Genomic DNA, 22,709 nt, shown 5'->3' with positions numbered 1-22,709 from the left:
ACCTGCTCACATCTTGGGTGACCCTGCTCAGCATGACTCATAGCTTCATTGGGTTACACGAACCCGTTGACCACAACAAGGCTGTGTAGGTCATAGATGATTTTAAAAATGTTAAAATATATTCCCTCCATAGAAAATTTGATGAGAATTCTTATTATGAATTTTCTGAAAATTCTTTTTGCAACTATTGAGATGATCATATCCTTTTTCTAATGTGCTATATCACATTGATTGATTTGTAAATGATGAACAATATCAATGACCCTGGCATAATCATATTTGATTGCAGCATGTGATACTTTTTATATGTATTCATCAAGAATATTGGCCTGTGTGTGTGTGTTTCTTTTGGTACTTTGTCTGGTTTTGGTATCAGTGTATTGATGGTTTCATAGAGTGAATTTGGGAGTGTTTCTTCCTCTTTAACTTTTTGGAATAGTTTGAGAAGAGCAGATACAGCTCTTCTTTATATGTTTGGTAAAATTCCCCAGTGAAATTGTCTAAGCCTGGTGTTTTGTTTGCTGGTAGTTTCAAAAGTTACAATTCAGTTTCACTACTAGCAATCAGTTGGTTCAAATTTCTTTTTCTCTTTGATTCATTCTTGGCAGTTTGTTTGTTTCTAGAAATTTGTCTATTTCTTCAAGATGTTTATAGTACTCTCATCAGTTCTTCTTAGTATCAGTTGTTATTTCCCCTTTCATTTCTAATTTTATGTGTATCCTCTCTCTTTTCTTTGTTTTAAGCCTGTTTAAAAGTTTATCAGTTCTATTTTTTTGTTTTCAAAAAAACCCTCTTGGTTTCATTTTATATCGTTTTTTAGAGGGAAGCTGTTTCATTTACTTCCTCTATAACATTTGCTATTTTCTTTCTCTGGTTGACTTTGTGCTTTGTTTTCCTTTTTTCTAATGTTTTTAGGTGGTAGTATTGGTTGGTTGCGATTTTTCTTGTGTCTTGCAAAAGTCCTACAGAGTTATAAAATTTCCTCTTTGAACTGCATTTGCTGCATCCCATAGGTTTTGGAAAGTTGTATTTCCATTTTTGTTTGCCTTGAGATATTTTATGATTTCCCCTTCGATTTTTCCATTCATCCATTATTTAGTAGCATGTTGTTTAGTCTCCATGTGTTTCCTTCCTGCTCTTCTTTCTGTAGGTAATTTCTAGTTTTATACTGTTATGGTTGAAAACATGCTTAAAATAATTTTTATCCTCTTAAATTTGTTGAGGCTTATTTAGTATCTTAGAATGTGATTTATCTTAGAGAATGTTCTGTGTGCACTTGAAAAAATGTGTATTCTGCTGTATTTGGATGAAATGCCCTGTATTTATCTCATAAGTTCAGTTGCTTTATCATGTCATTTAAAACCACTGTTGCCTTATTAATTTTCTGCTGGATTATCTGTCCATTGAGGTAAGTGTGGATTTTAAGTCCCCTACTTTTACTGTATTATTGTCAATTTTCTCTTTTATGACTGTCAGGATTTGCTTTATATATTTAGGTGCTCTTCTATTGGGTTAATATGTGTTAATGAGTGTGATATTGTCTTCTTGCCTTGATGTCTGTATCACTATATACTGCCTTTCTTTGTCTTTTGTTATAGAATTTGTTTAAAGAGTATTTTCTCTGATATGAGTGTTGCTATTCCCACTTTTTTTTTCATTTCTGTTTGCATGAAATTCCTTATATAATACCTTCACTTTCAGTCTGCATGTGTCTTTAGTTCTGAAGTGAGTTTCTTATAGGTGGTATATGTAAATGGGTCTTATTTTTTTAAATGCAATCTTCCACCCTACATCTTTTGATCAAAGCATTTAGTCCATTGACAGTTAAAATAATTATTGATAGACAAGTATATCCTTATTGCCATATTTTACTTTTTTCCCGTTTGTAGTTGTTCCCTTGCAGCTTGATGATTTTCTTTAGTAGTATTCTTGTGTTCATTTCTTTGATTTTGTGTATCCACTGTAGATTTTTGTTTTGTGATTGTCATGGGCTTCATATATTAATATGCTGACCCATAACTATGTTTAGTTGTTTTAAACTTGCAGTCATTTACATTCAAACACATTCTAAATAATCTACATTTTTGTTTTCCTCTCCAACATTTTATGTTTTTGATGTCATGTTTTACATCTTGATGTTTATACCATAAATGTCTATGGTAGTTATAGTTGCTTTTACATTGTTTTATCCTTTAAACTAGTATTCTTTTGTACTGACTTATCTAAGAGGTTGATATACAATCTGTACTATATATTTGCCCTTGTGGGATTTCCCTTTCCTATAGATTCTTCTTTTCCACTTAGAGAAACCACTTAACATTTCTTTCAACATAGGCTTAGTATTGATGAACTCTGGTTTTTCCTTGTCTGAGAATTTCTTTATCTTTCCTTTGATTCTAAGTGATGATCTTGCTGAGTAGAATATCTAAGGTTGCAATTTTTTCACTTTCAGCACTTTGAATATATCATGCCATTCCCTTCTTGCATGCAGTGTTTTGGCAGAAAAATGCTGATAAACTTTTTGGAATTCCCTTGCATTCCCCCCCTCCCCGCTTAAATTTGTTTCCTTTAGAATTCTGTCTTTGCCTTTAATTTTTGCATTTTAATTATGTTATGTTGATGTGGGTCTTTTGTGTTTAGTTTATTTTGGGCCCCTCGTGCTCCTATGCCTTGATAATTTGTTTTATACTAGGGTTTGGTAAGTTTTCAGCTTTAATTTCCTCAAATATTGTTTCAATCCCCCTTCTTTCTCTCTTCTTCTGCAACACTTATATTGCAAGTGTGGATAGGCTTAATGTTACATTAGGGTTTTCTTTTAAAATTAGCTTTTATTGGTGTATAGTTGATTTATAATGTTGTGTTAACTTCTGCTCTACAGCAGAATGTATCAGCTATACATATAATTACTTCTGTTTTGGATTTCCTTCCTTTTAGGTCATCACAGAGAATTGAGCAGAGAGTTGCCTGTGCTATACAGTTTCCTGTGCTAGGTCTTCTCAGGTGTTGTGGTGGTAAAGAATTCACTTGCTAATGCAGGAGATGCAAGAGATGTATGTTTGATCCCTGGGTGAGGAAGATCCCCTAGAGTAGGAAATGGCAACCCACTCCAGTTTTCTTGCCTGGAAAATTCCATGGGCAGAGGAGGCTGGCAGGCTACAGTTTTTTGGGTCACAAAGAGTCAAACATGACTGAGTGTACACACACACACATGGTAGGTTCTCATTAATTATCTATAATATACCTAGTAGTGTATATATGTCAATCCCAATCTCTCAGTTCATTCCACCCCCAACAGAGATCTTTTAAGCTCTCCTATTTTAAGATTAGTTTTTCTCTTTCTTGTTCTTATTGAGTGATTTCCATTATTCCTCCAGATTGCTTATGCATTTTGCTTTTCACATAGTCTGCTATTCATTGTTTCTAGTGTGCTTTTGATTTTAATTATTAAATTATTTATTTCTGATTTTTAAAACATATGATATAGTTTCTTGATAAAATTACCATTGTGCTCATCTCCTCTTCCCTTAATTCAGATGCAATTCTTATAACTAATGCTTTGGGTTCTTTATCTGGTAAATTGTTTGCTTCAGTCTCATTATATATTTTGGGGAGCATTTTCTTTTGTTCTTTTAACTGAAAGGAGTTCTTCAGCTTTTCCATTTTGCTTGAATTTTCTGCCTTTCTGAATTTAACTGAAATTTTAGTTGAAAGAGTTATTACTAGTCTTGAAAGTGTGTTCTTATGTGATAGTGTGCCTATGTAGGGTGTTAATGACCAGCGCCTTTGATTCGTAGGCTAAAATTGATGTGAGCCTGTCACTTCTTTCCTCATTGTGTGCTGGCAGCTGTCACCTTTATAGCAGATGAGTTGGAGACTGAGGGGTTAGTGGAGCTGGTGTGAGGCAGGGCTTCCCCCGATCAGTGGCCATCAGTGCTCTATTAGGGGCACAGTCTGATTCCAAGTTGCTTGAGCAGAAGCCTTGGCCTCAAGTTGGTTCCATTTCATTTGTGTATGATGTTTCCTCTTCCAGCACTGGGACCCATTTGTGGGGATTGTTGAAGAAAGGAGGGTGCATGTGGGTTCTTGGCTTTTTGCTGTCACAGATAGAAGTCAGAACCATCTCTCATGTATAGCTGTCTCTGACCTATGCCTGTATAGGTGCCAGAAATTTTTTCCCTTAATTGCTCAGATGCAGCCTCAGGTCCAAGCCTCCTTTGTTCCACAGACAATAAAAATAAAATTAGATGTGTATTTCACAGTATACTAAAAATAAATTCATACAGACTAATTAGCTATATGCCCGGGCGCAGGAGGGATGAGAGGAGCTGCTCCACGTTCAATGTCAGGAGGGGTGGCAGTGAGGAGATACCCCTTGTCCAAGGTATGGAGCAGCGGCTGTGCTTTGCTAGAGCAGCCGTGAAGAGATACCCCATGTCCAAGGTAAGAGAAAGCCAAGTAAGACGGTAGATGTTGCAAGAGGGAATCAGAGGGCAGATACACTGAAACCATACTCACAGAAAACTAGTCAATCTAATCACACTAGGACCACAGCCTTGTCTAACTCAGTGAAACTAAGCCATGCCCTGTGGGGCCACCCAAGACGGGTGGGTCATGGTGGAGAGGTATGACAGAATGTGGTCCACTGGAGAAGGGAATGGCAAACAACTTCAGTATTCTTGCCTTGAGAACCCCATGAACAGTATGAAAAGGCAAAATGATAGGATACTGAAAGAGGAACTCCCCAGGTCAGTAGGTGCCAAATATGCTACTGGAGATCAGTCTAGAAATAACTCCAGAAAGAATGAAGGGATGGAGCCATGGCAAAAACAATACTGACTTGTGGAGGTGACTGGTAATAGAAGCAAGGTCCGATGCTATAAAGAGCAATATTGCATAAGAACCTGGAATGTTAGGTCCATGATCTAGGCAAATTGGAAGTGGTCAAACAGGAGATGGCAAGAGTGGACGTTGACATTCTAGGAATCAGTGAACTAAAGTGGACTGGAGTGGGTGAATTTAACCCAGATGACCATCATATCTACTACTGTGGGCAGGAATCCCTTAGAAGAAATGGAGGCCATCATGGTCAACAAAAGAGTCCCAAATACAGTATTTGGATGCAATCTCAAAAATGACAGAATGATCTCTGTTCATCTCCAAGGCAAACCATTCAATATCACAGTAATCCAAGTCTATGCCCCAACCAGCAATGCTGAAGAAGCTGAAGTTGAAACGTTTCATGAAGATCTACAAGACCGTTTAGAACTAACACCCAAAAAAGATGTCCTTTTCATTATAGGGGACTGGAATGCAAAAGTAGGAAGTCAAGAAACACCTGGAGTAACAGGCAAATTTGGCTTTGGAATATGGAATGAAGCAGAGCAGAGGCTAATAGAGTTTTACAAAGAGAATGCACTGGTCATAGCAAACACTCTCTTCCAACAGCACAAGAGAAGACTCTACACATGGACATCACCAGATGCTCAACACTGAAATCAGACTGATTATATTCTTTGCAGCCAAAGATGGAGAATCTCTATGCAGTCAGCAAAAACAAGACCGGGAGCTGACTGTGGCTCAGATCATGAGCTCCGTATTGCCAAATTCAGACTTACATTGAAGAAGATAGGGAAAACCACTAGACCATTCAGGTATGACCTAAATCAAACCCCTTATGATTATACAGTGGAAGTGAGAAATAGATTTAAGGGCCTAGATCTGATAGATAGAGTGCCTGATGAACTATGGACTGAGGTTGGTGACGTTGTATAGGAGACAGGGATCAAGACCACCCCCATGGAAAGAAATGCAAAAAAGCAAAATGGCTGTCTGGGGAGGCCTTGCAAATGGTTGTGAAAAGAAGAGGAGCAAAAAGCAAAAGGAGAAAAAGAAAGGTATTCACATTTGAATGCAGGGTTCCAAAGAATAGCAAGGAGAGATAAGAAAGCCTTCTTCAGTGATCAATGCAAAGAAATAGAGGAAAGGAACAGAGTGAGAAAGACTAGCGATCTCTTTAAGAAAATTAGAGATACCGAGGGAACATTTCACGCAAAGACGGGCTCAATAAAGGGCAGAAATGGTATGGACCTAACAGGAGCAGAAGATATTAGGAAGAGGTGGCAAGAATACACAGAAGAACTGTACAAAAAAGATCTTCATGACCCAGATAATTATGATGGTGTGATCACTCACCTAGAGCCAGACATCCTGGAATGTAAAGTCAAGTGGGCCTTAGGAAGCATGATTACAAACAAAGTTAGTGGAGGTGATGGAATTCCAGTTGAGCTCTTTCAAATGCTGAAAGATGATGCTGTGAAAGTGCTGCACTCAATATGCAAGCAAATTTGGAAAATTCAACAGGGGCCACAGGACTGGAAAAGGTCAGTTTTCATTACAATCCCAAAGAAAGGCAATGCCATAGAATGCTCAAACTACCACACAATTGCACTCATCTCACACACTAGTAGAGTAATGCTTAAAATTCTCCAAGCCAGGCTTCAGCAATATGTGAACCATGAACTTCCAGATGTTCAGGCTGGTTTTAGAAAAGGTAGAGGAACCAGAGAACAAATTGCCAACATCCATTAGATCATGGAAAAAGCAAGAGAGTTCCAGAAAAACATCTATTTCTGCTTTATTGACTATGCCAAAGCCTTTGACTGTGTGGATCACAATAAACTGTGGAAAATTCTGAAAGAGATGGGAATACCAGACCACCTGACCTGCCTCTTGAGAAACCTGTATTCAGGTCAGGAAGCAACAGTTAGAACTGGACATGGAACCACAGGCTGGTTCCAAATAGGAAAAGGAGTACGTCAAGACTGTATATTGTCACCCTGCTTATTTAACTTCTATGCAGAGTACATCATGAGAAATGCTGGGCTGGAGGAAGTGAAGCTGGAATCAAGATTGCTGGGAGAAATATCAATAACCTCAGATATGCAGATGACACCACCCTTATGGCAGAAAGTGAAGAGGAACTAAGAAGCTTCCTGATGAATGTGAAAGAGGAGAGTGAAAAATTTGACTTGAAGCTCAACATTCAGAAAACAAAGATTATGGCATCTGGTCCCGTCACTTCATGGCAAATAGATGGGGAAATAGTGTCAGACTTTATTTTTGGGGGGCTCCAAAATCACTGCAGATGGTGACTGCAGCCATAAAATTAAAAGACACTTACTTCTTGGAAGGAAAGTTATGACCAACATAGATAGCATATTCAAAAGCAGAGACATTACTTTGCTGACTAAGGTCCATCTAGTCAAGGCTGTGGTTTTTCCAGTAGTCATGTATGGATGTGACAGTTGGACTGTGAAGAAGCTGAGTGCTGAAGAACTGATGCTTTTGAACTGTGGTGCTGGAGAAGACTCTTGAGACTGCAAGGAGATCCAACCAGTCTGTTCTAAAGGAGATCAGTCTTGGGTGTTCCTTGGAAGGAGTGATGCTAAAGCTGAAACTCCAGTGTTTTGCCCACCTTATGGGAAGAGTTGACTCACTGGAAAAGACTCTGATGCTGGAAGGGATTGGGGGCAGGAGGTGAAGGGGACAACAGAGGATGAGATGGCTGGATGGCATCATCGACTTGATGGACGTGAGTCTGAGTGAATTCTGGGAGTTGGTGATGGACAGGGAGGCCTTGGCGTGCAGCAATTCATGGGGTCGCAAAGAGTCGGACACGACTGAGTGACTGAAGTGAACTGAACATCTACTAGATGCCTCAGGGTTAAATATGAGGAACAATGTAGCCTGTAAATAACTGTAGGCAGAAGACTGGTTTGTCGTAGTAATGATCAACTACTTGAACATGAGCTTGATTTCTCAGATATGTTACTTACACTGCCCCAAAGCAGAAGATAGAAAATAAAAACAGAATGAAATGTCTGATACTTTACCATTTATTTTTAGTTAGTTCAGTCGCTCCATCGTGTCTGACTCTTTGCAGTTTATTTTTAAGGAATCTCAAATATACAGAGAAGTACCATGAGCAGTAATAGTACAGTTAACATACGTAGTGACCTTTACCTATATTCACCCGTTAGTGTTGTACCACTTTTCCTTCCTCATCTTTTCTTTCCTTCTCTCTTAATAGTTGCACATTCCATGATATTTTTCTTGTAAGTATTTTAGTTATGTATTTCTCAAGAATATAAATATTCTGCCACATGATCCCATAATTCCACATAAGTACATTTGTCAACTTCAGAAAAATGTAACCTGGATACAATACAATTGTGTAATATTTTGAATGCAAAAGGAATATAAAATTGGAGAGCTTTCCAGTCCAGGGAAACAATTCCTCCAAAAGGGATGAATATGGGATGACACATTATGGTATGCAAATCTGAAGAATAATATTGGCATAAGACTATAAAATTCTGATTTATAAAGTGAAGAAAATAAACCATCAGTATAAAAATGTTTTCTTCTATAGTTTTCTAAAAGACAGGTCCATATTCAATATTTTCTTTAGAGCCCCTGTGACATCCTTATTCCTCAGACTATAGATTGAAGGGTTTAGAACAGGAGTGAGTATGATGTGAAAGGCAGAAACAGCCATGTCTTTCTCAGGGGTGTGAGATGGGGAGCATGTAGGTATAGATGCAGCTCCATAGATGAGGATGACCACAGTCATGTGTAAAGAAAAGTGGTGAAAGCCTTCTTCCTGCTCTCTACTGAATTCATCCTGTGGATAGTGAGAAGGATGAATGAATAGGAGCTTGAAATGACCATCACAGGGATGAGGAGCATGAGGGCACAGCACAGGTATGTGACTGTCTCATAGAGGGAAGTGTCTGAGCAGGAAACTTCATTACAGCCAAGACCTAACAGAAGAAATAATGAATCTCCTGAAATTTGCAGAAGGGGAAGTTCATGGTGATGGGTGTGAGCATAAAGCCATCCACTGATCCCAGGAACCAGCAGCCATACACCAAGAGGAGATACATCTTATGTTCAGGAGAATAGAATAACAGAGTGGATGGCAGATGGCCACATTGGGAGCATAGCTCATGGCAGCCAGAGGAAAAAATTCTGAGCCTCCTAGTATTAAATAGAGAAACATCTGTATTCAGGGGCTGAGCTCTTGTTCATAACTATGACCTGCTCCATGAGCATCTCGGGCACAGTGACAGAAATATACATCATGTCCATGAGAGACAAATGACTGATGAAAAAGTACATGGGGGTGTGGAAGTGGGCATTAGAATGTATCAGAAGGATCAGGTGGTATTTTCAGACAAGGCCATCAGGAAAATCACAAATATGACCACACAAAGGAGAGCTGGGTCCTTAGACTGAATGAAGATCCCCGCCATGATGAAACCAGCTGTCCATTGTCATTAGTTACCCAGGTGGAGTTGTTCATGAAATTTCACCTAGATTTTACCAAGAAGAGCTTTGAGACTAACAGACCATTCATGGGAAATGACTGTGTGTGTTAGTCACTCAGTTGTGTCTGTCTCTTTGCAACCCTATGGACTTTAGCCCCCCAAACTTCTCTGTCTGTGGGATTCTCCAGGCAAGAATACTGGAGTGGGTTGCCATTCCCTTCCCCAGGAGATGTTCTCAAACCAGGGATTGAATGCAGATCTCCCATATTGCAGTTGATTCTTTACCATCTAAGCCACCAGGGAAGCCCACGGGAATCAACTATCTGAAATGAATATTCAGTGAGCTTGTAGCATGTGTGTGTGTGTGTGTGTGTGTGCATGGGCATGTGTGTGCACAGTAACCCAGTTGTGGTAATAAGAGGAAGTGCCATCAGAGTATGGATACTGGGATTCTAGGTAACTACCTATAATTCAACAAAGTTACTGGAAAATTAATAATTGTTTACTTATAATAAAGCTGCTAAAATTCAGATTCATGAGATTTCTTGAAGATAGCATTGTTTATCAACAAGTATGGTAATTTCCATAATCATTCCCCTATGCAAACATAAAAAGCAAATTTCTTTTTATAAAAGATAATTCTTTTACTTCTAGAGGTTTTGTTATTCAAGTCAGAATTTGGTCAATCTGTTTTAATAATCCAACTGGATCTTGAAATCTTGGAGATGTATTTCATATAAGAAAGAATTATAAAGTAACTGAAACATAATTTGGGGGAAATCCATGCCAAAGCTTTGAACACCCTTTGCCTATGGGTTCAGACCATATTGTGAGGGTCTGTGGCTGTGTATAGAGAGTCATTCATCCATAGGAGACTACTGGGTTTCTTAAAACTACCAATCCGTTAGATATTATGAGGGCACTAAAGTCCAAACTGAAGCTGTACTGCTGCTGTGGGTTGAGATTATCGTCTACCCAACATTCCCCTGTCTACTTTACATAAAAAGGATAATGTTTGATCTCAGATATAGTTAGGATTAAATGAGGTAAAATAAAAAAATGCTGAGAACATTATCAATTAGTTTGTGTTGATATTTAAAGTAGCTATTGTATAGATTCTATGTAAGAGATTACTTTTACTGTTACTGTTTTATGGTATGAGATGCATTGCTTCAGTTTGTCAGCTTTAGTATCTGTTAATACATACAATTTCAATTGATTAATTTCTGTAGTCCTAGACTACTACATGTGTACATATATAATATGTATATTATATATAATGAGATTTTTATCAGACTTTCTATAAAATAAAGTACAAACTATTTAAATATTTTATATAACTATGATCTATAAATAAAATCACTGCAGATGGTGACGGCAGCCATGAAATTAAAAAATGCTTACTCCTTGGAAGAAAAGTTATGACCAACCTAGGTAGCATATTCAAAAGCAGAGACATTACTTTGCCAACTAAGGTCCGTCTAGTCAAGACTATGGTTTTTCCTGTGGTCATGTATGGATGTGAGAGTTGGACTGTGAAGAAGGCTGAGCGCTGAAGAATTGATGCTTTTGAACTGTAGTGTTGGAGAAGACTTTTGAGAGTCCCTTGGACTGCAAGGAGATCCAACCAGTCCATTCTAAAGGAGATCAGCCCTGGGATTTCTTTGGAAGGAATGATGCTAAAGCTGAAACTCCAGTAGTTTGGCCACCTCATGTGAAGAGTTGACTCATTGGAAAAGACTCTGATGCTGGGAGGGATTGGGGGCAGGAGGAGAAGGGGACGACAGAGGATGAGATGGCTGGATGGCATCACTGACTCGATGGAAGTGAGTTTGAGTGAACTCCGGGAGTTGGTGATGGACAGGGAGGCCTGGCGTGCAGCAATTCATGGGGTCACAAAGAGTCGGACACAACTGAGCGACTGAACTGAACTGACCTGATGTTGAGTTTATAGCTTCCCTGGTGACTCAGATGGTAAAGTGTCTGCCTGCAATGCAAGAGATCTGGGTTCAATCCCTGGGTTGGGAAGATCCCCTGGGGAAGGAAATGGCAACCCACTCCAGTACTTTTGCCTGGAAAATCCCATGGACAGAGGAGCCTGGCAGGCTACAGTCCATGGGGTCGCAAAGAGTAGGGCACAACTGGGCGACTTCACCTCACTATGTTGAGTTCATATATAGTTGCGGTATTGCGCATGAAAGGAAGAGAGCTCAGACACTTTCTACTCTGCTATCTTGGTGATCTTGCAGATATCTTTTTTAAAACACTATTTTTGTTTTCTTTGGATAAATATTCAGGAGTGAAATTGCTGGATCATATGCTACTTCCTTTTTAAACTGTTTGAGGAACCACTTTACTTTTTTCTGTAATATTTGCACCAATTTACATTGCAATCAATAGCGATCAAGTGTTCCCTTTCTCCATCTCATCATCACTTATTCAGTTCAGCTCAGTCACTCAGTCATGTCTGAGTCTTTGTGACCCCGTGGACTGCAGCACATCAGGCTTTCCTGTCCATCACCAACTCCCAGAGCTTGTTCAAACTCATGTCCATTGAGTTGGTGATGCCATCTAACCATCTTATCCTCTGAAATCCCCTTCTCCTGCCTTCAATCTTTCCCAGCATCAAGGTCTTTTCAAATGACTCAGTTCTTCACATCAGGTGGCCAAAGTATTGGTTTCAGCTTCAGCGTCAGTCCTTCCAATGAATATTCAGGACTGATTTCCTTTAGGATGGACTGGTTGGATCTCCTTACAGTCCAAGGGACTCTCAAGAGTCTTCTCCAATGCCACAGTTTAAAAGCATCAATTCTTCAGCACTCAGCTTTCTTTATGGTCCAACTCTCATATCCATACATGTTATCTTTTTGATAATAGCCATTCTAATAGATTTGTGGTGATGTTTTATTTTGGTTTTGATTTGTGTATTCCTGATGACTAGTAATATTAAACATCTTGTCTTATGCCTAATGGCCATCTGAGTGTCTGCTTTGGAAAAATGTCTATTCCGATATTCTCTCCATTAAAATGTAGAGATAAAAAATAGCTAAAAAATTCAGCCTTCGTAATGGTCCAACTCTCACATTTGTATATGGCTACTGGGAAAACCAAAGCTTTGACTATACAGAGCTTTGTTGCCAAAGTGGTATCTCTTCTTTTTAATACAATGTCTAGGATTGTCATAGCTTTTCTTCCAAAGAGCAAATGTCTTTTAATTTCATGGCTGCACTCACCATCCACAGTGAATTTGGAGCACAAGAAAATAAAATATGCCACCATTTCCATTTTTTCCCCATCTATTTACCATGAAGTGATGGGACCAGATGCCATGATCTTAGTTTTTTTAATGTTGAGTTTTAAGCGAACTTTTCCATGCTTCTCCTTCACTTTCATCAAGGGCTCTTTAGTTCTTCACTTTCTGCCATAAGGGTGGTGTCATCCACATATCTGAGGTTATTGATATTTCTCCTGGCAGTCTTGATTCCAGCTTGTACTTCATCCAGCCTATTTAACTTATATGCAGAGCACATTATGCAAAATGCCAGGTTGGATGAAGCACAAGCTGGAATCAAGATTGCTGGGAGAAATATCAATAATCTCAGAAATGCAGATGACACCACCCTTATGGCAGAAAGTGAAGAGGAGCTAAAGAGCCTCTTGATTAAAGTGAAAGAGAAGAGTGAAAAAGTTGGCTTAAAACTCAGTACTCAAAAAATGAAGATCATGGTATCCAGTCTCATCACTTCATGGCAAATAGTTGGAGAAACAATAAAAACAATGACAGAGTTTATTTTCTCAGGCTCCAAAGTCACTGCAGATGTTGACTGCAGTTATGAAATTAAAAGATGCTTGCTCCTTGGAAGAAAAGTTTTGATCAACCTAGACAGCATATTAAAAAGCAGAGGCATTACGTTGCCAACAAAGGTCCATCTAGTCAAAGCTACGGTTTTTCCAGTAGTCATGTATGGATGTGAGACTTGGATGATAAAGAAAGCTGAGCACCAAAGAATTGATGCTTTTGAACTGTGGCATTGGAGAAGACTCTTGAGAGTCCCTTGGACTGCAAGGAAATCAAACAAGTCCATCCTAAAGGAAATCATACATGAATATTCATTGGAAGGACTGATGCTGAAGCTGAAACTCCAGTACTTTGGCCACCTGATGTGAAGAACTGAGTCATTTGAAAAGACCCTGATGCTGAGAAAGATTGAAGGTGGGAGAAAAAAGGGATGACAAAGGTCGAGATGATTGGATGGCATCACTGACTCAAGGCACATGAGTTTGAATAAACTCCGGAATTTGATGATGGACATGGAGGCCTGACTTGTTGCAGTCCATGGGGCTGCAAAGAGTCAGAAATGACTGAGCAACTGAATTGAACTGATAATGCGTTATATGCTGTTTACTCTAAATTTAGAGTAATTGGTAATTGGATGATGACAAGATAAGTTAAAAGATATTCATATTTGATACACAGTGGATTTAAATTATTTTAATGTATTTAGTATATTTAATTTAATATGTTAAATTTAATTTAATATATATTAAATATATATTTTTACATACTCCCTGTTCATTTCAGTGTAAATCTATGCTTAATTTGGTCTTTATAGTTTCCTGATATCTCCACTGCCTTTTTAACTCATGTCTGTTCACTTGCTGGTCCTCTCTTTGAAATGTTCTTTTGTCTCTTTGCATGTATCTGATCTTTAGTTTAGGAAAACCACTGAAATCTGGGCTTCCCATCTAGGTGCTGCAGGGCTTTCTGGGTGCAGTCATCTCATAGTTCTTGTGACTGGGAGCTCATGTCTACACAGCTATCTCTCCACTAACAAATAAACTCCTTGAAGTAAGGGCTTGTGTTCTGGCCACTGTTGTGTCTCTCAGAAATCGCAGACTATGTGCAACATGGATGGTACTCCATCAAGATATAATAAGCGATTAAATGATTCAAGAATCTAGGAACAGCTGCTTTTCAGAGAGTTTGACAGAATGGTGTTTGCATCATTTATATCAAATGATATTTGAAAATTATACATTTGTGACTTGACACAAATATAATATAGTTTTACAATTTAATCAAATACTTCCAAGAAATTGCCCAATTGGAAGATGAAAAAAATACCAGAAATGCTGTAGTTTAATTCAGCAGACAGCTAACGAGCTCCTCTCAGGTGACAGAGAATCTGCACTGGCTCCCTCTTATCCATGAAGATGTGGAACAGACACACAGAGGCAGAGTCACGGGCAAAGTCATCTTGATTCTGTCACACCTTAGAAAGGGCAACATTTTTTTTTTCTGTGTATCACATTTTTTATTGAATTAAAAAAATTTTAATATAAATTTATTTATTTTAATTGGAGGTTAAATGAAAATGAGGTCGCTCAGTCGTGTCTGACTCTTTGCGTCCCCATGGACTGGGGCCCATCACGTTCTTCTGTCCATGGGATTTTCCAGGCAAGAGTGCTGGAGTGGATTGCCATTTCCTTCTCCAGAAGATCTTCCCGAACCAGGGATCGAACCTGGGTCTCCTGCATTGCAGACAGATGCTTTACCGTCTGAGCCACCAGGGAAGCCTAATTGGAGGTTAATTACTTTACAATATTGTATTGGTTTTGCCATACATCAACATGAATCTGCCACAGGTATACACATGTTCCCCATCCTAAACCTCCCTCCCTCCTCCCTCCCTGTTAAAAAAAAAAAAAAAGAAAAAAAAGAAAGAAAGGGCAACTGTTTATCTAGACCTTTCAAGGGGTCAGGCCCTGGACTGGGCCAATGAATTAAATTCACTTAACATTCAAACTCCATGATGATGCTTATATTGCTAGTTCTATTTTAGTGGAGCGAAAACAAGGCAGCTGTGGCATAATCAGCTCCTCAGAGCTGCTTAGTAGCGAATCTAAGATTTAGCTGGAGGTCCTTATGGTTCTACACTGTCTCTCACACCTCCACCCCCTGAAGGCAAAAAAGAGGCTAGGATTTATAGAGATAGAAAGAGAGCTCACAGTTTGGAGCAGGTGTTAGGGCTGTCTATGTATATTATGCCACTTAGTCTTACAAGTAACTTGATTAAGAAGTTTTTCTTTCCCTGTCTAAAAACCAATATATGTAAGCAATTGAAAAGATTTGGAAAAGCTAAAAATGTCACACAAATCATACTAAAATGATCAATAAACTTGGGATATGAGAGCAGATAAAAAGGCACTATGTGCAGTTTTCTTTATGACAGCTATCATATCACAGACAAATGGAGTACAAAGACATTGAATATAATGAGATAAATTATGATGGGTAAACAACATAGAGGAGAAATGTCACATGCATAAAAAAGAAGAAAGTGATTACTGGGCTCAGTGTTTGCAGCTCTGGAAACAGGTGACAAAGGAGAGGAGAAATAGGGAGGGGAGGAATAATATAATAAGGGAAAAATATATGGTCATCTTCAGGTTTTCTTCTTTACAACTTTTCTTAGGCTCAGCCCTGACTGCATCCTGCTCCTCAGAGCCCCTGTGACATCCTTATTCCGGAGGCTGTAAATGAGGGGGTTCAGCACAGGGGTGATGATGGTATAAAAGGCTGACACCATCATGTCCTGCTCAGCTGTGTGGTAGAAACTAGGAAGCATGTAGGTGTAAATCGCAGCACCAAAGAAGAACAGCACTACAATCATGTGGGAGGAGCAGGTGGCAAAGGCTTTCCTGCGGCTCTCTGATGAACTCATTCTGTGGATGAGGTGCAGGATGAGGGCATATGAGCTTGAGATAACCACAATGGGGATGAGGAGCATGAGAACACAGCACAGGTACATGACCATCTTGTAGAGGGAGATGTCGGAGCAGGAGAGCTTCATCAAGGCCGGAGCCTCACAGAAGAAACTCAGGATTTTTCTGGAATGACAAAAGGGGAAGCTCATAGAGATGGGTGTGAGCAACACACCATCCACCATTCCTAGGAACCAGCATCCAGACACCAGGCATTCACAGACCCTCTGGTTCATCAGCAGGGGATAATGGAGAGGTCTGCAGATGGCAGCATATCGGTCGTAGGCCATGGCAGACAGGAGAAAAAATTCAGCGCCAGCGAGGGTCAGATAGAAGAACATCTGGATCCCACAACCTGAAGGAGAGATTGTATGATCTCCTGTCATCTGGCCCAGGAGCATCTTGGGCACAGTCACAGATATGTACATGAGGTCCATGAGGGAGAGCTGGCTGATGAAGAAGTACATGGGGGTGTGCAGGCGGGGCTCCAGGTGGACGAGGATGATGAGGAGAGCGTTCCCAGCTAGGGCCATCAGGAAGAAGATGAAGGTCACAGTGTAGAAGAGGAGGGCATGTTTGGTTTCACCAAAGAGCCCCACAAGGATGAAATCAGTATTTAACATTTGATTCTGTGAAGTTTGATTCTCTGAATATGTGGTCTTGGTTATAGTTTTCATCTGAGGAATAAATGAGTCATTGTTTTCAGATATTTCACATGCATATGATTTCTTAATCATTTTTTTCAATAAGAAAAGTACTTTGAACTATTTTTTTCAAATATGAAGTTGTACTGATATAGAATTAAAAGCTCAGTTCTCCAAGAGGCCAGGTTGCATATTGGCCATAAGTCTAGATAGATTATGAAACAAACCTGGGGCGGGGGGTGACAACTCTACAAATAGACAAATTGTTTACAGTCAGCTAATCTTATTTACTTTTCCCCCAAGCTGAGAATATAAAAGGGCTTATCTCATGGGATGATTAGAATGCTAAAGTATGAAACACAGGTTAAGTCTTTAACACAGGTTAAAGTAACACAGGTTAACACACACAATGTGAGTGTTAAATGAAGTCATCTAATGATGCTCCCACTACACTTTGGACACAGTAGGCCATGCAGGAATCAGTGATGAAAGATGATGCTAATGTCAACATTAATATTGTTAATAATACTAATATAACCAAAGTTCACTGAGAACTTGTAATCTTAATTATTTCCCCCCCTGATACATCTCTATTAACTCCTCTTTCATTGCTAAAAATATTTCAGTTTATTCAACCTTTCTTTTCTCAATGAAGCTCCAGAAGCAGGACTACCAGGGGCATCAAAACAGATAGTGTTCAGCCTGCCTGTGGATTGCAGCTCAGGGTGCAGACCTAGGGCAGGGAAGGAGGGCAGATGGTGTGCAGACCTTGTACAGATAAGAGGGTACTTGTGTGCTGACTTTGTATAGTTCAGGAGGGCAAAAGGGATGCAGGTCTGGTGCAGGACAAGAGGATACTCAGTGTGAGGACTTTTACAGTGGGGAGGGCAGTAAGATTGGTAATCTGGTGCAGAACAGGGGGAAAAGAATATGAGGTGCAGACACTGTACTGGGCTGAACGGCACTCAGGGTGCAGACAGTGCAGGACAGGACATTTGGGATGCAAACCTGGTGCAGAGCACGAGATATGTTGATCTTGCACAGTGTAAGAGAATATTTGGGGTGCAGAGCATGTGCAGGGCAAGATGGCACTCAAGTTGCCAACCACAGTACAATGGAGTATGGCAGTTGGGGTGCAGATATGGTGATAGGAGGTCACTCAGGATGCAGATCGTGTGCAGGGGAGGAAGACACAGGGTATGTAGTTGGTGTAAGACAGGAGGTCAGCAACATTCTACCTGGTCCCTCTCATAACACCAAAGCAGGGTTAAAGCATTTAATGTTTCATACAGAGAAATGATTTTTATAAGAAATCACAAAACCAAAAGCTATTGATTTCCTAAATAGTATCTTTCTAATTGAAATTATACTATTGAAACAGTTAAATAATTATTTTTCCTTTTGTTTTTGGAAATTCTCTGAAAACTGTTCATTCCCTGAAAACAGTGTCAAAATTATTATGTATTCTATGTATATGAATAGTCAACAAATGAATGAATTGAATTAAATGGTATGGAACATATATAGCAATATGAAGCAGTTGGGTACCACACACAAAGCTACAGCCTTAAAACCCAATATACTGATCTTGTATCTTAGTTTAATCAGGAAACTAGTAAATTTCATGCATGCATGCTAAGTCACTTCAGTCATGTCCGATTCTTTGCGACCCTGTGGACTGCAGCTCACCAGGCTCTTCTGCCCATGTGATTCTCCAGGCAAGAATACTGGAGTGGATAGCGATGCCCTACTCCAGGGGATCTTCCTGACCCAAGAATCAAACCTGTGTCTCTTACAGCTCCTATTTTGACAGATGGTTACTTTACCACTAGCACCACCTGGGAAACCCTTTCTACAGACCATCAGGTTTGCTCAATAACTGCTCTCCCTGAATATTTCCACTTTTAATATCCTGGTTGAATTGCTTAAGTCATTCTTGACACAATTGTCCTAAATAATTAAATTAAGAATAGAGTTAAGATAAAGTTTATGGAAACTTAGGAGGTCCATAACTGACTAGGGTCTGATCAATATCAGAGTTGCTACACACCAGATTAGAGAAATTTGCAGAGGAAAAAAAAATCACATAGTAATTAAGACACATGGAAATGTGAAGCAAAGTATATTGTAATGTACTTGGGTAAAAAAAATCTGGGATTTCATGAAATTGAAAGAATTACATAAAAGATTAATAACTGTAATCAGACATACTTGTTCCTTTTTTGTTTGTACCTTTCTGAAGAGATGTTAAAACACATTCCATCAAAAAGACAAACACAGCATTTAAAACACATACCTTTTGTTTCACCTCATCTTCTCTACCAGAGTAACTGATATGCAAAAGCTGAATGAAGTTGCTTTTACCATTCCAAGGCCAGGCAATCAGGCTTAAATTCAGAAGGCAGAGTGCAAAAGTTACATCATCAGTTTCTTCACATGAGGGAATTGAGATAAATTTCTGTTGTTTAGTCCTTTGCATTGTTGAATAAACATAAAAACTGACAAGACTGGCAAGCCAAAAGGAATTTTCAATGGGGATTGAACATGTTTGCTATTTAGGTGCTACAGCTATCAAAAAGCAAATCTTTTTCATAAAATATTGCAGTTTTTTTTTTAAGCTCAGCAGTACATTTCCGTTTCAAATCACATTTTCCTACTTGATATTTGTTTAGAATGTTCTCTCACTCTCTGTTTGTAAAAATAATTCTGATTTTCAGAAAGGCAGTATCAGGCAGAACATACACATCTGAGACAATACTTGACCCAGAACTGATTGAAAATTTTTGAGATTACAAATCCCTAAAAGAAAGTAAGTTGTTACTATCAAAGTGAGGTTATCTGTTTTCATAGATTAAGAATAATAGATTTGGTATAATGTGTTGAAACACAGGCTGTGACCTGGTCAATATCAAGGGCAGTATTCAAGCTCTTTTATGGTCCCCTTGTGATTACACACTCCTATCTAAGGTTGCACACTATGTATCACAGAAACACCTTCAACTTGTGGACTGGGTTAAAGCTTCACAAGAACAGGAATCTCATTCAAATTACAAAAATAAAAGTGAAGTTGAGAGCATTATTTCTTGGAGCTTTTCCTGATGTGATAGTTTCACAGACATTTCCAAGGTCTTATGATCTATTCTTACCTTGAGTATACAATGGAGGCTTATTGCTATTGTTCAGTTGCTAAGTTTTGTGACACAATGGGCTGTAGCATGCCAGGCTGCCCTGTCTTCCTCTGTTTCCCAGAGTCTGCTCAAATTCGTGTCCACTGAGTCAATGATGCTATCTAACTATTTCTTCCTCTGCCACCCCTTTCTCCATTTGCCTTCAATCTTTAACAGTATCAGGACCTTTTCCAATGAGTTGGCTCTTTGCATCAGGTAGTCGAAGAACTGGAGCTTCAGCTTCAGCATCAGTCTTTCCAATGAATGTTCGGAGTTGATTTCCCTTAGGGTTGACTGGTTTGATCTCCTTGCTGTCCAAGTGACTCAAGAGTCTTCTCCAACACCACAGTTTGAAAGCATCAATTCTTCACTGCTAAGCCTTCTTAATGGTCCAATTCACATCCGTGCATGACTACTGGAAAAACCATAGCTTTGACTAGACAGACCTTTGTCAGTAAAGTGATATCTCTGCCTTGTAATATGCCATCTAGGTTTGTCATAGCTTTTCTTCTAAGGAGCAATCGTCTTTTACTTTCATGACTGCTGCCATTGTCTGCAGTGATTTTGGAGCCAAAGAAAATAAAATCTGCCACTGTTTTCACTCCCCCCCCCACCCATCTATTTGCCATGAAGTGATGGGACCAGATGCCAAAAACTTCCATAATCAGTTTTTTGAAACCAGCTTTTTCACTCTCCTCTTTCACCCTCATTAAGAGGCTTTTTAGTTCCTCTTCGATTTCTGCCATTAGGATGGCATCATCTGCATATCTGAGATTATTGATATTTCACCCAGCAATCTTGATTTCAGCTTGTGATTCATCCAACCCAGGATTTTGCATGATATACTCTGCATCTAAGTTAAATAGGCAGGGTGACAATATACAGCCTTGGTGTACTCCATTCCCCAATTTGAACCAGTCCACTTTTCCATGTCCACTTCTAATTGTTATTTCTTGACCTGAATAGAGGTTTCTCAGGAAGCAGGTAAAGTGGTCTGGTGCTCCCATCTCTTTAAAAATTTTCTGCAGCTTTTTCTTTCTTAAATTTATTTATTTTTGTTGAAGGATAATTGCTTTACAGAATTTAGTTGTTTTCTGTCAAACCTCAACATGAATCAGCCATATGTATACTTATATCCCCTCCCTTTTGAACCTCCCCCCCATCCCCTGCCCCACCCCACCCCTCTAGATTGATACAGAGCCCCTGTTTGAGTTTCCTGAGCCATACAGCAAATTTCTGTTGGCTATCTATTTTACAAATAGTGATGAAAGTTTCCATGTTACTAATTCTATAGATCTCACCCTCTCCCCATGTCCGTAAGTCTATTATCTATGCCTGTTTCTCCATTGCTGCTCTGTAAACAAATTCTTCAGTACCATTTTCTAGATTCTGTGTCTATACATTAGAATACACTATTTATCTTTCTCCTTCTGACTTACTTCACCCTCTATAATAGGTTCAGTTTCATCCAACTCATCAGAACTGACTCAAATGTGTTCCTTTTTATGGCCGAGTAATATTCCATTGTGTATATGTACCACAACTTCTTTATCCACTCATCTGTTGATGGACATCTAGGTTGCTTCCATGTTCTCTCTCTTTCAAAAATTTATTTATTTTAATTGGAGGCTAATTACTTTACAATATTGTAGTGGTTTTTGCCATACATTGACATGGATCTGCCACTAGTGTACATCTGTTCCCATCCTGAACCCCACTCCCAACTCCTTCCCCATCCCATCCCTCAGGGTCATCCCAGTGCACCAGCCCTCAGCCCTGTTTCATGCATCAAACCTTGACTGGTGGTCTGTTTCACATACGATAATATATATGTTTCAATGCCATTTTCTCAAATCATCCCACCCTCGCCTTCTGCCACAGAGTCCAAAAGACTGTTTTTTACATCTGTGTCTCTTTTGCTGTCTTGCATATAGGGTCATTGTTACCATCTTTCAAAATTTCATATATATGTGTTAGTATTGGTGTTTTTCTCTCTGACGTACTTCACTCTGTATAATAGGCTCCAGTTTCATCCACCTCATTAGAACTGATTCAAATACATTCTTTTTAATGGCTAAATAATACTCCATTGTGTATATGTCCCACAGATTTTTTATCCATTCATCTGCTGATGGACATCTAGGTTGCTTCCCTGTCCTGGCTATTGTAAACAGTGTGCAGCTTGTTTTGATCCATGTAAGCATATATAAATAATATCATATACTTGCCTTTCTCTTTCTGATGTACTTCACTTAGTGTTGTAATATAATCTCTAGGTTCATCCATGTTACTGCAAATGGCAGTATTTCATTCTTTTCATGGCTGAGTAATATTTTATTATATATAGATATAAATAAGTCTTCCCTTCAGTGGTAATTAACTCGGCTGCAATGAAGGAGACCTGTGTTTGATCCCTGGGTTGGGAAGATGCCTTGGAGGAGGGTATGGTAACCCACTCCAGTATTCTTGTCTGGAGAATCCCCATGGACAGAGAAGCCTGGGTGGCTACAGTCCATGGGGACGAAAAGAGTGGGACATGACTGAGTGACGAAGCACAGCACAGCACATAGATATATAGATACAGATGTGTATATGTGTGTATATATATATGGTGGTTTAGTCACTAATTCGTGACTGACTCTTGTGACTCCATGGACTGTAATCTGCCAGAGATCTCAGTCCAAGGGATTTTCCAGGCAAGAATACTGGAGTTGGATGCCATTTCCTTCTCTAAGGGATCTTTCTGGCCCAGGAATTGAACCCACATCTCCTTCATTTCATGCAGTATCCTGCATTGCAGGCAG

The 22,709-nt window shown here is 39.3% G+C and overlaps 1 protein-coding gene and 1 pseudogene across 1 annotated transcript; both read right to left on the bottom strand.

The window, feature by feature from the left end:
- Positions 1 to 8,425: 8,425 nt before the first annotated feature.
- LOC101103152 (olfactory receptor 2T29-like) lies at positions 8,426 to 9,364 on the bottom strand (annotated as a pseudogene).
- Positions 9,365 to 15,775: 6,411 nt separating this feature from the next.
- Positions 15,776 to 16,741, bottom strand: LOC101116970 (olfactory receptor 2T3-like). Its single transcript, XM_004022792.5, has one exon. It carries the CDS (start codon positions 16,715 to 16,717, stop codon positions 15,776 to 15,778), a length of 942 nt encoding a protein of 313 aa, XP_004022841.3. The 5' UTR covers positions 16,718 to 16,741.
- Positions 16,742 to 22,709: the final 5,968 nt, after the last annotated feature.

This window comes from Ovis aries, chromosome 5, assembly GCF_016772045.2.
Source record: "Ovis aries strain OAR_USU_Benz2616 breed Rambouillet chromosome 5, ARS-UI_Ramb_v3.0, whole genome shotgun sequence".
NCBI lineage: Eukaryota > Metazoa > Chordata > Mammalia > Artiodactyla > Bovidae > Ovis > Ovis aries.
Note: the sequence above shows the minus strand (reverse complement) of the source record. Positions and strands in the feature narration are given on the sequence as shown.

Bases quoted from the DNA above. Each gene is read 5' to 3' on its own strand.
- LOC101116970 (XM_004022792.5), bottom strand. From the start codon at position 16,717: ATGTTAAATACTGATTTCATCCTTGTGGGGCTCTTTGGTGAAACCAAA.